Here is an 18348-nt window from a genome sequence, read left to right on the forward strand (position 1 = left end):
TCTTTGTTTTAAAAAGCATATACCATATTCCAGATCCATCCTAGTGAAGAGCAAATAATTCAACATTGTTATTATTGAAAGAATAATAATAAACTAACTAGATTTGAGTGAAATACTTTAAAAAAATATATTTTAAATTCAAAATCTAATCTGTGTGAGTGAGTAAAGAAAAAAATTAAATTGAAAATTACTATTAAAAATAGTGTTCAGAAATTTCTAATTAATTATTAGAAATATCTTATCAGAAAATATATAGAAAATTTTATTTATTTTGTTATATTTAAATAGAATTTTCATATAGAAAAAAAATTAAAAGTATTTGTCAATTCTTAAAATCTGTAATAAATAAATAAATAAATCACATCACACATAATTTTGTTTAAATAAATAATTAATTAAAAGAAAAGATAAAATAAAATAAAATTATAAAAAAAGAAAAATAAAATGATCTCACTTAACCAAAAAAAATCTATCTTTTATAGTCGAAAATATTTTTAATCATAATTTAATAGAATTTTCTTGTGCTCAATTAAATAGCAAAAAAACTTTGATAAAATAAATCAAAAAAATAATAATAAAAAATTATTTTAATTATTTTAGAAATAAACCTTTTTAAATTGTATTCCAGTTTAATTATTTAGCAATTAAGTTGATAAAAACAAGCCAAAAATTATAAAAGCCAATGATGAACTACTTAATCGCTTTAATGAAAGTCCTTAAGATTCTTAAATTTGGTTTAAATTAGGTGTGGATCAATTTAATACCAATATGCATGAAGATGCAAAGAAGTTCTTTGAAAAAGCTATTGAATTAAATCCTTAATTGGGTGAAGCTTATATGTATTTAGGTGCTATTTCTCAACAAAAAGGAATGATAGAAGAGTCAAAAGAACTTTTATTAAAAGCTATTTAACTTGATGATAAATGTTATAGTGCTCATATGTATATAGCAAACTATTATTTAGCTACTAACTAGGTAAAAAAGGCTATTAAATCCTGTGAAAAGGCATTGAAAATTGGACCAATTAATCATTGGGCATATCATGTTTTAGGAATGTGCTATTACAGATAATAAGATCTAGAAAAAGCTAAAACATATTATTATAAAGCTATTGAATTAAACTCAAAAGTAAAAGAACCTTTTTTAAATTTAGGAAATATTTATTTAGAGTAAAATATGAAAAAAGAAGCTATAGAATGCTATGAAAATGCTTTGAAACTTAATACAAAAAAAGAAGATTTATATTATATTTATACTTAATTAGGCTAAGCTAATTATTTCATTAATGAAAAAGAAGCTATAAAATACTTAAAATTAGCTATCTAGATAAAACCTGATATTAAATCTTTTTATTTATTAGCAATGTCATATATTTCTCTCGATAAAATAGAAGAGGCTAAGGAATGCTATCTAAAGGTTTTAGAAGGAGATCCTCATTCTTTAGATAAATATGAATATTTATTTAGTATGCCTCTCTCCAATTAGTAGTGGTAACGAGTGAAAAAAGGGCTAGAAAAATCCTTAAAATAAAATGATGATAATCCTTTTATCTATTATTTCCTAAGTTAAGCATGTGCTTATTTGAGTTTGATTGATGAGGCAATTCTATACGGTGAAATGTACTTAGAATATTATCCATTTAATTTTTTTACTCCAGATGAAGCATTATATAAAAAAGCAAGTATCTATCACTTTCTCATTACTTTTGGAAATAGGGGTAAATTAATTTTTTTAATTTTTAACTCAAAAAATATTTTTTTTTTAATTTAAAATTATTTTGAAAAAATAAATAAATAATTAATTTAATGATTTTATTTTTATTTAAATTAGATTCTACAGAAAAAGATAACTTAATTTAAGAAGCAAAGGAATGTTTTTAAAAATATTCTTTACTAATGTTGTCCCATTTTAATGTATCTTTGGGGTTTGTCAATATACTTTAGGGAAATGTAAAAGAGTCAATTAAAATATTTTAAGAGTATATGAAAACTTATCCTCATTATTAGCATGTTAACTTTTTAACTGGAATTAGTTATTATTTAGAAGGAATAACAGATAAAGCTTAATATCATTTTGAAAATTGTTTAAACACTAACCCTAAGCACAAAGATGCAATCTATAATCTAGGAATAGTTTATGATAAGCTCAAAAATTAAGATATGGCCAGACATTTTTATAAAAAAGCTTTTGAAATTAATCCTTCGTTTAAAGAAGTTTAATAAAAAATAAATCTCAATTATGATCCTAATAATAAACCTCAAATCACTGAAGAACTTAAAAATATATGTATAAAAGCAATAGAAGGGGAAAATATTTTTATATAATCTTTCTCTGTTGAATTATTCTAAGTAGCAATTATTTATGCTTTGTTAGATATGAAAAAAGAAGCTCTAAAATTTTGTGACTATGCTATTATTAATAATTTGTTATTTGCAGATGCTTATTGTCTTAAAGCAACAATATTAACTGAATTAGGTTAAAATTAAGAAGCAAAAGAATTTTTTGAAAAAGCTAAAAAGTTAAGAAATTTTTGAACAAATCATTTAGATAAATATTTAGATAGATAGATAGTTAGTTGCTGATTAAATAATCAATAAATAATAAAAAAATTTTAATTTATAAAATTTTACAATATTGTTGATAGTTTTTTAACTTAAATTTTATATAAAATCTTAAATTTGCTCATAAAGCTATCTATTTTTTTTTATTTATGTTTTGACAAACATATGTTGAATGTTTTATTAATTTTTAAATTCCTTAATATAAATTAAGTGAATATTTTAAATTTGAAATTACTTTTTAAAAAAATCATTAATAAATAAGAATCATTTATTTACTATTTATCTATTAAAAAATTTAATCAAATTTTATAATATTTTTTATTATTATAAAACCTTTTTTTGTTTCTGTGTTTACTAAAATTTTTTGCTTAAAATTTCGAAAAAAAAAATTTTGAAAAAACTTTCTACATTTTGATAAATTTTTGTAAGCATTTTAATAAAATCAAATATAGAGAAAATAATTAATTAAGATGTAGAACAAAAAAATGTTCATAATTAATAGAATATTCATTTGAAATATCACAAATCATGATGTCATTAATGGTTGGTTGGTGATATTTAAAATGAAGGAAAAGCTATATATATATATTTTAACTTTTGATGTAAGTAATAATTAATTATAAATTAAAAATTTTCATTGATTATAAAATTTAATTCTAATTTAATAATAAATATGAATCGAATATAAATAAATAAATAATAAGTATTTATTTTTATCTTAATTTATAAATTTATTTTTGAAGCAAGTCAAACTTAGAACCAGTTCACTGTAGTTTCTATTTAATTTTAAATGAAATATTTTACTTTAAATTAAATGAAATTTATGATTAAAAATTCATAAAAATAAGTAAAATTATATTAAACTTTACCAATAATATTGAATTTTAAGGTTGTTAGTCTTTTGAATTTTTTTGTCATCTAGAGTGCTTTTTTAACTTTACTTATTGGTCCTAAATATTTACTAATATTTATATCAGTAAAAAATATAATATAACCATATTAATAAATATGAGGAAAATTTACTTTATTTAAGCCTTAAATTGATATAAATGGCTTAGATTTTTAACATTTTTGACAAGATGAAACAACGATTCTTACTAAAATCTAAAATAAATAATTTAAATAGTTAAACCTTGAGTTCGTATTTTGTTTTTTATAAAATATACTCTCCTAATATTTTAATTTTCAGTTTCTCAATCGAAATGTTTGTAGACAGCTTGTTAAAGAAACAAGATATAAAGCTATCTTCGAAAGCATTCCTTTATAATTATTTATTTTATCATAAATATTAATTATTATAAATGAATAAATAAAAAATAAATATATAAATAAACCAAACAAATAATTGAATAAATTTTTAAAATAAAGAAATAAATAACTTACTTGTTCTCAAAATTAAGAGCTAAATATTTTACTTATTTCATTTTGCTTAATTCATTTCCCAAATCATTTAAAAAATTTTCATGTTAATTGCTTTAGATAATTTTTTTTTTTAATTTTAATTTATACTGTTTAATATGTTACTCAAAGCTTAATTTCAAGTAATTTAATTTCTCTAAAGTCTGCAAAGAATTAAATAATTTTATGACTAAACTTTCCTTTTAATCTCTGTTTTTTATTTAATTAAAAATTAAAATTAAAGAGAACATTCTAGGAGATTTGAAAAATGAATGAATATTAAAAAAGTGACTAATTATTTACTCTTGAATTACAATTTCGCTAAATTTGAGTTAAAGAAACACTAAGTCTTTTAGATATTTCAGTTATTCTGCTATTATTTCCATAGATTTTGAATTTAGGCTTTTAAAAATGATATTTTAAGCTTATAAAGTTATAATTTTAATAAGGTTTTACTTTATCTTTAAGTTTAATACTTAGAGATGACTTAAATTTTAAACTTGTTGCACTATTTCTGTACAATATTCAGTTAAATCAATTATTTAATGTTACTTATAAAAGTAATTTTTACTTTTATATTATTTTAGTGTAAATAAAACAATAATATTTATTTAAAAAATAATAATAGTGATTTTAAAAATTAGTTTTAATATTTTTCAATTATCAACTCAGAAAAAAAGAAAGAATAATTTATTATATGGGTCATTTTAATTTTTAAAAAATTTATTTTTATCTATTAAATAAAAATTTAAATTCAGAAAAAATATCTATTTATATGAATTATTATTTTATAACCCTAGGCTGAATTACATATTAATAATAATATTTAACTAAAAAATTAGTGATTTTTTTCAAAAATTTAATAAATAATTGGGTTACTTACTTCTTTAATAGTTCAAATTTTAAAGTTTTTAAGTCAGTTTTTCTCATCAAGCAATTAGCAAAATCTGAAATGAACTAAGGAGATTATGTGCTTTTTTTGATTATTAATTAAATAAGTAAGAAATTGAATAGGGTGTTAATAGTATAAATATTACTAAACATAGAGAGTCAATTCTTTCAAATAATGTTATTAATCTATGAACTTAACTAATTAACCAAAATTATCTTCTAACTTTTCACTTTGATAATTATTTTTCTAACTTTAATAATAAATACCTTTGATTAGATTTATATTAATATTTAGATTATTTACCCAATACAAATTGATATTTATTTAAGATTAGTAATTGGTTAAATGATATCTAGCATATTATTGATAATCTACTGATATTTCCTGAATTAAAATAATAAATAAAAAAATTAGAATAAATAATATATGGTTTAAAAATTTAGCAAAGTAGATATTTTACCCAATTAATTCTAAAGCTTCAATATTCTTCAGAATACTAATGACATATGCAATCACTCTAGACTAAATTTCATTTGCACCAAAAGATTAATTGCTTTAATAATATATAAAGTATTCTTCATTCATTAAAATTAAAATTAAAAAATTTTTAAATTAATTATAATTAATTAATTATTTTGATTTAGACAGTATTTTATTTCACAAAATATTTCAATAGGTAGATATATTAATAAAATAATAATAAATAAACTTTAATTTCTAGAGTTCAAAGAATCTCAGAATTAGTCGAATAAATTATTTAGTTCTTGCTCATGATTAAAAATAATCAAAAAATATTTTTATTTATTTTTAAAAATAGCTAATAAATAAATTTTCTTAAATCTGAAATTAAAAAATTATATGGGATTTTTTAAATATTTACTATGAAAAATAAAAAAATCTAAATAATTAAGTAAATAAATCAATAAATCAATACTTTTTTAAATAAAATATTAATAAATGAATAAAATAAGTTAGTTAGTTAGTTACTTTAGATTTATTGAAATAAATTTATAGTCCATATATTATTTTTTAGCTTTTTCGATTTCATTGAAAGCCATTTGAAAGCTTACAATTGAGTTTTAACTATCTTTGTCATTTTAACTAATCCAAAATTATCTTGCTTTGTCGTATAACGTGATCCATTCAAATGTTTCCTTTATGATTAAAAATATAATGACAATCTTTTGTAAAATACAAATAATTAATTTTATTTACTGTTTCATTTATTGCTTTATGAATATCACCTATATTTATTTTTAAATTAATAGAAAGTAAGGAATTATTTTATTTTAATTAATTTTGAGCAAAAAATAAATAATATCACCTTAGAATTCAAGTATTTCTATTAATTAAAACTCTCTCTCAAGATGCAAGCAGCTTTTTGAGTCCACTTCATAAATGGATTCTTAGTAATTAGTAATATTACATCCACTTTGACTGAATGTTTAAAGAAAATTTTATGTAACATCACTCAGATAGTGTTGATATCCTAATATTGTTTTATCAAAATCGATTACTTTAAAATATCTATTGTTTATTTCTAAAAATAGCCCATATATATTCTCTTTAAGTTTAATTAGATCTCCATTTAATTAGTGCTTTTTCTTTATTAATTCAAACAAAATATCAATACTCTAGAAATTTTATTCTTCATTTTTGCTTTCTGAAAAATCTAAATTTTTTATTTAAACGCTCTTTTTTTAGCTATTTGGATTGTTTTATTTTTTCATTTTCGTTAATTTAAATTTCAGAGCAATATTTAATTATTATCAATTTTAATATCAAGTTCAAATAATTAATTAAGAATCTTATCAAAGAAGCTGAATTATTAGAATATTTAATTTTATATGTCATAATTATTTTTTAAATTTATTTTATTTATTTTGTTTAAAATAAATTAATTTAGAAGTTCTTATCTAGAATTTTTCATCATTATTAAAATCAAAATTCATTAAAAACTTTAAAGAAAAAAATTGATTCCTCCGAGGTTTGAACTCGGGACCTTCAGTGTGTTAGACTGACGTGATAACCACTACACTAAGGAATCCTTTCTATTAACAAATTAATATAGTTTTAACTAATTTTGTTAAATTACTTATAATTTTTATATTAATTAAGAATAAAAATTTAGTTTTAACATTATTAATGATAGAATTCAATCATAAATATTTTTTAAAAAAAAGATAGATAAAAATGATTCCTCCGAGGTTTGAACTCGGGACCTTCAGTGTGTTAGACTGACGTGATAACCACTACACTAAGGAATCCTTTCTGTTAATTAAACATTTAGTCATATTAATTTTTTTTCCAATTAAATATTACAAAAATATATTCTAAAATAAGCCAAAAATAAGCCTAAAACATCATTTTTATTGCATTTATAGTTAAATGATTTAAAAATAATTATAAAAAATAATCCATTGCAATAAAGCTAGAAATAAAAGTAGTTTTATATAGAAAGAAAGATATCAAGAATTTGAATGAAAAGAATCAAAACAATATCATTAACATTAAATAAAAAAATGATTCCTCCGAGGTTTGAACTCGGGACCTTCAGTGTGTTAGACTGACGTGATAACCACTACACTAAGGAATCGTTTATGCTAATAAAATAAGTTTTGCAACTGATTTTATTAATTTTATTGATCATAATTTAATTAAAAAAATTATTATTTATTTTAGTTAAACATGATATTCATCTAAAATTATTTTGTTTAAAAAAAATGATTCCTCCGAGGTTTGAACTCGGGACCTTCAGTGTGTTAGACTGACGTGATAACCACTACACTAAGGAATCGTTTGATGATAAATAATAAAATGTTTAGATCAAATTTAATTCATTTTGATAGTTTTTTTTTATTTATTAAAAAAAAGTAAAAATTAGCAAATTTGTTTAGAAATTATAATTAATTATCTTAAGACATTTAGAAAAATTATAAAAAATGATTCCTCCGAGGTTTGAACTCGGGACCTTCAGTGTGTTAGACTGACGTGATAACCACTACACTAAGGAATCGCTTATGCTATATAATCAAATTTTGCAATTAACTTTGCTAATTTCTTTTGTAAAATTAATAGTTTATTTATTAAACTAAAAAATAATTATTTTTATTATTGATTTAATAGAAATGAAAATGTTTTTATTTGTTTACTTAATGAATTAAAAAAATGATTCCTCCGAGGTTTGAACTCGGGACCTTCAGTGTGTTAGACTGACGTGATAACCACTACACTAAGGAATCCTTTCTATACATTAAAAAATTAATCATAGTAATTTTATTAAATTTATCTAAAATATTATATTAAATATTTATTTAAAAAAATTCATATTAGGCTTAAAATAAATTAATTTGATTTGAATTAATTTACATACTCAAAAATTTAGTTAATAAAAAAAAAATTGATTCCTCCGAGGTTTGAACTCGGGACCTTCAGTGTGTTAGACTGACGTGATAACCACTACACTAAGGAATCGCTTATGCTATTTACCTATTTTTGCAACTAATTTTGTCAAAATTTATTATAATATCATTTTTAAAAATTATAAATCATAACATGTAATTTTTTTAGATTATTTTGAATAGAATTTCTTTGGAGAAAAAAAATTAAAAATGATTCCTCCGAGGTTTGAACTCGGGACCTTCAGTGTGTTAGACTGACGTGATAACCACTACACTAAGGAATCGATTATGCTATGAATTAATTTTAGCAAATTTTGTCAACCAATTTTTAATTAAAATATAATTAAATTTATAAAATTAATAGAACATTTTTATTTAGTTCTTTAATAATTTTCATTTTATAAAAATACAAAAATGATTCCTCCGAGGTTTGAACTCGGGACCTTCAGTGTGTTAGACTGACGTGATAACCACTACACTAAGGAATCGCTTTAATGTAATTAAAACTATCTGATAGCCATAGGGAATATGATTTTATGATAGTGGCAAAAAGCAGGATTAAAAATGAGTAAATTTACAAATTTATAGTAAATTAAATAGTTAATAAATAAATTAATTATTATATTTATCAGCATATTAGATTGATTCTACATAATTTTACTAGACTAATAAATGGTTTCAATACAAAAAATAAATCAGTGAATTCGCTTTTTTTATGGATACTATACAAGTTAAATTTTTCTAAGGTTATTTATTATTTAAAATAACAATATTGTTTGTAGCTTTTCTATTTCGTGATATTGCTATTCTAAAGCAAGATATATAATATATATTACTTTTTTGATGAAAAATTTTGATTAAAGATAAAGAAACATAAATAGATAGATAAATACATACATACATAAATAGATATATAGATAGTTGGATAATATAAGCTTATTTTTTCATATTATTTCTTAATTGTTAAAGCATAAATGATTAATAGAGATTAGCAATTCAAGCAAATTCTTAGTTCTTAGAAATATGAGGGAAGCACTAATAACTAGAATAGAGTGAGTTCTTCTACTTATTTTCCTCAAGAAAGCCAATCTTCAAGTAATTTAATGATTACACTTTAGAGACCGCAAACTGCGAAGTTAAGCTAAAAATCATTCACGAAGCTGCCATAGCAAGGAAGCAGTTCTTAGATTAAAAATATAGATTCGTAAAGAAGTTAAAAGAGCAACCCTCTTATGAAGCACAGAAATGTATCTTCTCCTGGTCACATGCAAAAGTCAGTGAAAATAAATACTAAAAACAGCATATCTAACTATTAATTAGGTAGCACTAAATCAGAATTGACTTTTAAATCATTTGAAAATATTCCTGCTTCTAGTCATAACATTCAATAAAACAATCAAATAACTAGCAATACTTAGAAAGGATATTCTCCTTAGAAAACTTAGAACACTTTCTATCAGCAAACTGGTTAAAATTAAAAGCAGAGTATGATGCATTTGTAGAGTTAAAATTAATATAAATATGAAGAGTTGTCACAAATAAGCGATTCTAATATTATGTACTAGGAATAATATGATTAAATGAACTAAGATGTTTCTTTTTAAATTTAGCAAGCTCTCAATTCAATCAAAGTTGATTAAGTAATTAAGCTATTTGAGAGTAAATGCAAAGATATTAAGTTAGATGTGCAATTCCCGCAATTAATTAAATTTGTTGACAGAGTTTAGAAATCTTGCTAAAATGGTAAACTAGATCTTAGTGAGTAGTCGCTGGGTCCAAATAGTGCTAAAATCGTTTCTGAAATTATTAAAAATAACTCAAATTTTTCAACATTAAACTTAAATAGAAATAACATAAAAGATGAAGGTGCCTTATTAATTGCTTAGGCAATTTTAAATAATCCTAACATTTGTATTATAGATGTTTCCAATAATAATTTATCATCGTAGGGATGCTAATTCTTTTTTGAGCTCCTAATGTCAACAGAAAGTATATATTCCCTCAATATCTCATCACCAGATAGTTACAATAGGAATAAAATGAACTTTGAAACTTCTAAATCTATTTGTTAAATGTTGAAAGTCAATTAAACACTAAGTTTTCTAGACTTAAGTCACTCATTATTAGGGCCAAATGGTAATTTTACTTTACAACTTTATGTTTGATGCTTAAATAAATATATCTTTTTAAAAAAAAATTGAAAAAAATATTCACTCACAAAATAAATTTAACCATGTTAACAAATATTTAAAATAACGTGTGAAAATACTTCAAAAAAGTTAAAATCGATAAATAAGGAAAACAATTAAAAATTATCTTCTAAATCATTAAATTAATTAATTAATTAAAATATCTAAAACGCTTCTAAATTAGTATTAAAATTTTCGATATTAAAAAGAGTAACTTCAAATTTTGCAAGTAAAGGATTTGATAAAATAAATACAATTGATATTATAAAATTTCTCATTTTTAATTTCAATTTTATTTTCCAATTTTTCAATAAAAAAATTGCTTGAATTTAATGAAAATTGAGATTTTATTATTATTTTAAAAAATAAAATTTACATTAAATAATAAATAAATAAATAAATAGGTTTAAATAAAATTGTAAAAGGTTTGAAAGAAAATAAAAGCTTGGTTTATTTAAACCTTTCTTTCAATGAGCTTGGACCTGAATGTGGCAAGATTCTTCAGCCTATACTTTTAAATAGTAAGATCGTTGAGCTAAATTTGTCTAATAATAAAATAGGAAATTAGTCTTTAGATAAAATAGGAGAAACAATATTAACAGGATAAGGAACGTTTGCTATTGAGATACTAAATTTTTCTTATAACTAAATTAATTCGGATGGTCTTTGTGATTTCATGAAGGCAATAATGAGAAATAGTAAAATATAAAAGCTATATTTTGATGGAAATTCATTTTAAGATCCTGTTAATGATTCATTGACTAACTATTTTATTGCAAACAGTTCTTTAAAAACATTTAGTTTAAGGGATTGCTCATTTCATGCTAATTTAATAGAAAATGTTTCTTTAGGTAAATTATTAGGATTAATTGAATTTTTTTAAATGATATTATAATAATGAAGGTTTATAACAAAACGATTCCTTGAAGGTTTTAGATATATCTCACAATTATATTGGAGACGAAGGACTAACTTATTTAGCTGAGTGTTTGAGTAAAGAAAATAAATCTCTCGAGGAACTTTACATGAAAAGATGCAATATTTAAGAAAAGGGTGGAGTTGAATTAGCTAAAATTGTTGCATGTCACCCCAAACTAAGCAAAATAGATGTATCACACAATTTAATGAGTGAAGAGTCAGGAACTTACATAGCTACTAACATTAGAACAAATTGGAACATAGTCTTATTTGATATTGAAAAAAATTATATAAGGTAATTTTAATTTAAAAATTTATCAATAAAAATATTTTTTGTTTGATGAAAGGCTTGATTTTTTTTAGTTAATTCAATTTTCTTAGAAACAATAATTTATTTCTTTTAGAAATTACTTTTTAATTCATTAAATAAATCAATATAAAAACTATAATAAAAAAAGATATGATCAACATGTGGAAATAAAAAAATTAGTAAAAAGGAATTAAGAATTCAGCAAAATGAAAGAGCCAGTTTGTTTGTTAAACACATTGAGCAATTTGAGAAGCTCAGAAATAAAGAAAGAAGATTTAGAATAAAGGAAAAATAATCTAATTTAAAAAGAAAGGATAAATAATAATGACACTTCTTAACTAGCAGTTTAAATATAAAAGGCTGAGTAAGTTTTGGTCTAGACAGAGGAAGTGGTGAAACAGCAATAACTAGAAATGAGAGCAGAAATGGATTAAATTATGAAGGAATTAAAAAATTTGGATATTATACAAAACACATAAGTTAATGATTTGTTGAAAGAAATTGATAAACAGTTTGAGAAGAACCAAAATACAAGAAAAGAAATCGATACTATGAGGAAAGAGATCAAAACAGTAAGTTTAATAAATTATTTATTTTAATTTATTAATTGATTAAATTTTATTCTAGAAAACTCAGGACATGATTCACAGAAAAAATTTACTTCTTCAATAACTTGCTATATAAAAGAAAATTGTAAAAGAAGAGGAGTTAAAAGCAAAAAGTGAAGAAATGGCTTACTAAATGTTTTCCTAAAATGTAGAAAATCTAAAAAAGAAAATAGAATTGTTAAAGCAAGGAAAATTACCTCCATCAGATCAGTAACTTTAGAATCAAAAGACACTCTCCACACCAAATTCTCCTTAAACTAAACAAGGAAATTTCTCTTTTCCACCTGGAGCAGAAAATACGAATACAAAAACATCTGCTTTTAAAAAACCAAAAACAAAAACTTCAAATTCTGCAACAAACATAAAAAATAAAAAGTAGCAAAATAAAAATGACACAAAAAAGTGAATTAATTAATTAATAAATCTATTAACAAAATAAGTGTGTTATAATAAATAAATAAATATTAATTTTATATTATATTTATTTATTCTTAATTCTTATAATTATAATTAAAATCCATAAATTTTTTTAAATACTTGATAAAGCATTATTTTAGTTATTTAACAACATTGAATTATCTTGATGGCAATAAGGATTTTTATACAAAAATTATAAAAGAATATTATAAATTGGAAATAAAAGATAATAAGAATAATTAAATAGCATTTTTACAAAATAATATCAAAAATTTTTAAAAATAAATTTGTAATTAATAAATATTAATTGATTTTTATTTGATATTAATTGAAAATACTCTACTTAAAAAATTATTAAAAATATTAATGAATTTACTACTAAAAACATTAAAATATATTTTTTTAAATATAAAAAAAAAACCTATTTTAAAAATATTTTTATGGTTTAATAATCTTTTAAATAATACAAAAATGTAATAATTTATTCTTTTATCTATTTAATAATTAATATAATCACTGATAATTATACCAAAAAAATAAATTAATACTAATAAATTGTCTTGGAATTTTCTAATTTAAGTTAAGAAATTATGTAAAAAATTATTTTTTTAGTTAACTTAGAGGATTTACGGAAGTTATATCCAATGAATTAGTAAATTATCAAAACCTAGATTAGCTAACAATATATTCATAAAATGTATAAGGGAAATATAAAAATTGAAATAAAATCAACTTAAAAAACTATCTAAATTACAAAATTTAAGATATAAATTTATTTAAAAGTAAATATATTTTAAATAGAACATACCAACCTTACCACAATAGCAGATTTATGAATTTCTTAATTAACGAATATTTAGAGTAATATGAATCATTTATTTATTATTATTGGAGCACATTCTTAAAATTTTTGAAAAAACTGATAAAATTTTTATTATAATTCAAGTTTGCTATTTTTTATCTAAGTATTTTGTAAATTTTCTTAGAATAAATTAGAATAAATCTAAATTTTAACAAAAATTCTTAAGATATCTTAAATTTTATGGATAAAAACAATTCATTTAGTTTTTAGAAAGAAAATCAAATTTATATTAAAAAATAGTTGGTTTAAATTATTAGCCACAAAAAAGTGTAAGTAGATATTTAGTCAATAAATAAACAAACAAATATAAGATTTTTTTTAACCATAAAAAGTTGGTTATATAAAAATAATACTTTTTACTTATGCTTGCTTACCTGCTAGGTAATTTGCATGCTTGAAAGGATAAAATTTTTTTTAAATGCTAACTATAAATGTAATTGAATTTTTAGGTTTTGTAATTTAGATTTACATTTCAATAAGGGAAATAAAAATGTAGTATTCATTTTATAATAAGTGTTAATTGTAAGTAAGTAAAGTCTTAGAGTTAGTTAGTTATATTTTTTTATAGCCACAAAATAGATGAATGAAGAGATGAAAATTTGAGTGAGATGTGAATTAAATAAGATTGTTTATTTATAATCACCAGAATTAATTAATAATTAGATAAATTAAACTCTATTACCATATATATTTACCATATCAATAATTTAATTGTATGTATGAATGGAAAAAAAAAGTTAATCTTTGTTCTTCCATTTAAATTATTTATCTTAAATTCCTAAATTTGCATTTTAGGAAGAATCAGATAAAGCAAGTTAGCATAAAATAAATAGGTCGAATATCAATTTTATCGAAAATTAATCTCAAGCCAATTGCGTTAAGTTAGCTCTTAAAAATAGAGAACAGCATTTATCTTAAGAGAGAACCATGAAGTCTCCACAAATAATGACAAACACCTTCGTATTTAACAACTCTAATATCAATATATAGAACAACTTCTACAATGAGTTGCAGCCCACAAATAACTAAAAGGTTCACTTAGTTTTTCCTATGAGCAGCCAAAACACTCCTTCGCGTCCTTCAACTTAAGATGCAGGAATTAGCTAAGTTTTTAGAAGGATCAAAAAAGCTTAACTGAATCAAGGATAAAGATCAAAAAGTTCTTTATCGAAAATTTATAATAGCAATACTTTTCAAAATAACATAAATTTAAATAGCTACACCAATCCACAAGATAGTGCTAATAGCGATTAGTATAAGCTTTAAAATTTATTACCAAATAAAGTAAGTCCAACTTCAATATCTGCTTCTTATAGATCAGTTTCCTTTGATTATACAGGCGTAAAATTTGAATTTGCTAACAATTACAAAATTAAAATGATATCTTTAATTACAGACAAAATTTTAGAACAGATAAAAAATTGGTGGAGATAATCCAAAAAGATAGTTCCAAACTATAGATTAAGGCAGTGTGTAATTTAAATAGCCCAAATAAGATCAGTAGAATGTAATATTTAAATTCATTTTCTTGCAAAAATATTATTATATTTTTGGAGTTGAAATAAACACAAAAATTAATTGATTGATTGATTGTTTAGCTAGCTAATTATAAATATTAATATAAAATAGCAATAAAATCAGTTCAGAAGCATTAACATACAAGATTATTCATCAAAAGATAATGAATCCTTTGCTTAATATGAAAATTATTTAAATGACAGTTTCTTTGATAAAAAAAAGCAAAGCACTTAAATTCAAAACAAATCTATGTTATAATATTAATACAATAACAATAATAGCCATTAGCATAGTCTCTTTGTAATAATTATTATTCATAGTTTTTAATATTTAATTTATTTTCAAATTAAAATAGCAAGCAAGACTGCCATCAAGTCAATAATAAAGCAGAAATAACAGTGTTGCAAAAAGAAAATATTCAAGCAAATCAGTTTCATCAAACCACAACGAATTAGCCAAAGTTTATGGGTTTAATTAAAAGGCAACAAATATAAATAAGCCAAATATAATTCCTAAGCAAGGGCAGTAATTAGATACTTTAAAAGCCAGACCTCCTTCAACGAATTAAAGCAGAAGGTAAATTTTAATAACAATCACCAATCACTATGCTTTTATATAGAAACATTTAAATCATTTTTCTTTAGATATACCTTAAAATTAATAATAATTTTCTATTTATTGTAATACTTTTTAAATATAAATTTATAATTTTTTTAAAAATAAATACATAAATAATTTATAGTTAGTTCTAACTATATCTTGAAAATATTAAATATATTTTATTTATATTAAATAAAAGATCTCCATTAATGAGACAGAGGAAATATAAGTAGAATAATTCAATAATGTGTGAATCTCCTGATTACTAAAATAGAAACAAGATATAAATTGAATAAATACCAACAGTTTTAAGTTAAAATCAAAATTAGTTTACTCCAAATGAAAAAAATTTAATTTTTTCGTTCAATTGTGAGTTGAATCCTAATAGGAGTTTTTAAGAAGTGCTCAAAGATTAACTAAAAAGTACTTGATTTATTTTTTTATTCATTTTTAAATATTCTTCATAATATAATCAGCCAAAAATTTCAAGGAAGAAAATTCTAATATAGAGCAAAGCAATAATTCCAAATTTTATTTCAGCAGCCTTGATAATATCGACGAATAAAAAGATCAGTCTGGGTTTAAATAGCTGTTTGTTGGCTAGAAGAATAGTTAAAATTTAGATTATAAAAACATTAGTAAAGAGTTAAATCATAAACAAAATGAATAATAAGAATTAAGTAAAACAATTTATTAGGATTAAAATAATATGCATAATTCAGAGCAAGACAAAACAATTTAAGGTATTAATTAAGGTAAACAAAATTATCAGCATAATTTTTAAAAGTAAAATACAAAAAAAATATATGAAATACTAAAAAATACTAAAAGTAACTCTAATTAATTAACAAATGATGAAAAAGTTGAAGACTTAATTAACATATAAATAGTTTCAAATAATAATTAAAAAAACACAAACAACTCATAAAATTACAAAACACTTGATAGTTTCCTATCTTAAAATGTTGAAGAAAATGTAGATTAAATAACCAATATCAAACAAATAAGTAATTAGAATTAATAACATTTCAAGAGAAAGTATAATACCTTAAACAAAAAAACCATCAATTTAGAGGAAGAAAAATAAAAAATACTTTAAATGATAAAATCTTAAAACTAAAATATTTACCAGAACTAAAATTAGATTAATAAAACCGATATTGATTCAAAAAATAGAATATATTTAGAATTTAATAAAAACAATAAAAATTAAAGTTAAATAGAGAACAAAAGAAAAATAGAAAATAAAAACTAGCAATAATAAAATATTTATATTAACTAATAAGAAAGTGTAAATAAAAACATTAGTGTCCTTCCTAACAATCAAATAAATAGAACCCAAATAAAAAAAATAAATAAATAAAAACAATATGATTTGATAGGAGCAGAGTCTTCTTATTAAGATAAACAATCTATCTCTCCAAAGAATAACAGGGATCAAATTATACAGCCTTAGAGTTAAAATTATAATATTGAATCTCAAAGAAATCTTGTTGAAGATTCAGTTGACAAAATTGATAATAATGATAGATTTAAATCAAATAAAATTGAAGACTAAATTTATGTGTATTATGATAAGTACTTGCAAGATAGCAATGGTATTTTAATTATATATAATTTTTAAACTTAATTCTTATTGTTTTTATCGAAAAGGGTTTTAGAAAATATTCAAAGGAAAGAAATGTGAAAATGATCAGGAATCATCATAGACTAGATTCAGTCTTGCAAATATTTAAGTAGCAACTGAATCTTAGAAGGAATTATAGATTAACATCTAAAAACAAATCTAAAGATAAAGCAGTGCCCAAAATAAAAATCAAGCAATCTTAGATAATAAAGTTAGATCTTCGTAAAGAAGCCAAAGTGTATTTTAGTGCAATGACAGCAACCGTGACATAGCTATTGAATTTGGATTCAGTAATTTTCATTCAATTGAAAATAGTTAAGCTCTTAGTGCAAATAACAGTAAAGAAAACTCCCCCATTCCCACTCCATCTCTCTTTGAAAGTAAGAATTTAAAATAAATAAATAAATAAATTTATTTAGATTTTATTTAGTTTTTAAATTAAAATTAATTGTTTTGAAAAAATTAATATTAATTTTTAATAAATTTATTTACATTAAATGAGAAATTAACAAATAATTTGTCTAATGAAAATAGTTTAAAAGAGATGGGCAGCAGCAAATAACAAAAATAATGATTAATAAAATAAAAAATAGGTTTATGAATAAAAAGTATTCATTAATAATAGCTAAAATAATTTAGACAATTATATACCTAATTTAGAGTAATAGTAATCTATCAAAAAAACTATTCGAGTTGAGGATTTCGAATCATCACTTGATAGCAATTCTATAAGTGTGGAAAGAAAAATGTAACTGTAAATGAGAAATATAAGAGATAGCTATTCTTCGTTGGAAAATTAATCAGATCAGTTATCATAATATACAGCAATATTTTAGAAAGTGGATAATTAAAATAATAAATTTGTAGTTAATAACCATTTACAGCAACAGACCTAAAATAGTAAAAAATACAATTTTTATAATGAAAAAAATGAAAACTAAATTATTCAGTTTTTAGAAGAACCTCTTGAAACATTTGGTGATGTAAATAAAACCCCAAGCTGTTCTAATAAACAGTAAATTTGAATAAAAAATAAATATCAATCTA

At 21.3% G+C, this 18348-nt stretch overlaps 4 protein-coding genes across 4 annotated transcripts; 3 read left to right on the plus strand and 1 right to left on the minus strand. All coding sequences in view use genetic code 6, as the record gives it.

The window, feature by feature from the left end:
* Nucleotides 1-768: 768 nt before the first annotated feature.
* On the plus strand, nt 769-2534 carry TTHERM_00712000 (tetratricopeptide repeat protein; the record flags this gene model as incomplete). Its single annotated transcript, XM_001025860.3, has 2 exons — nt 769-1717; nt 1831-2534. 2 exons carry the CDS (start codon nt 769-771, stop codon nt 2532-2534), a joined length of 1653 nt encoding a protein of 550 aa, XP_001025860.3.
* A 678-nt stretch (nt 2535-3212) lies between these two features.
* On the minus strand, nt 3213-6613 carry TTHERM_00713000 (hypothetical protein). The gene is made up of 15 exons (XM_001025861.2): nt 6176-6613; nt 6067-6095; nt 5839-6005; nt 5312-5404; nt 5155-5235; nt 4997-5101; nt 4843-4932; nt 4416-4529; nt 4263-4361; nt 4086-4169; nt 3945-4034; nt 3728-3820; nt 3585-3665; nt 3431-3522; nt 3213-3337 (listed from the first exon to the last, which is right to left on the minus strand). The coding sequence occupies exons 1-15, from the start codon at nt 6579-6581 to the stop codon at nt 3309-3311; spliced, it is 1653 nt and encodes a 550-aa protein (XP_001025861.2). The 5' UTR covers nt 6582-6613; the 3' UTR covers nt 3213-3308.
* A 2613-nt stretch (nt 6614-9226) lies between these two features.
* Nucleotides 9227-12683, plus strand: TTHERM_00713100 (hypothetical protein; the record flags this gene model as incomplete). The annotated part of the gene is made up of 5 exons (XM_001025862.2): nt 9227-10388; nt 10846-11292; nt 11345-11654; nt 11818-12241; nt 12297-12683. The coding sequence occupies 5 exons, from the start codon at nt 9227-9229 to the stop codon at nt 12681-12683; spliced, it is 2730 nt and encodes a 909-aa protein (XP_001025862.2).
* A 1596-nt stretch (nt 12684-14279) lies between these two features.
* On the plus strand, nt 14280-18326 carry TTHERM_00713110 (hypothetical protein; the record flags this gene model as incomplete). The annotated part of the gene is made up of 8 exons (XM_001025863.1): nt 14280-14897; nt 14953-15063; nt 15186-15374; nt 15430-15650; nt 15874-16097; nt 16151-17272; nt 17328-17681; nt 17836-18326. 8 exons carry the CDS (start codon nt 14280-14282, stop codon nt 18324-18326), a joined length of 3330 nt encoding a protein of 1109 aa, XP_001025863.1.
* Between the last annotated feature and the right edge of the window lie 22 nt (nt 18327-18348).

The sequence above is a fragment of the Tetrahymena thermophila genome, assembly GCF_000189635.1.
Source record: "Tetrahymena thermophila SB210 genomic scaffold scf_8254104, whole genome shotgun sequence".
NCBI classification, from domain to species: Eukaryota; Ciliophora; class Oligohymenophorea; order Hymenostomatida; family Tetrahymenidae; genus Tetrahymena; species Tetrahymena thermophila.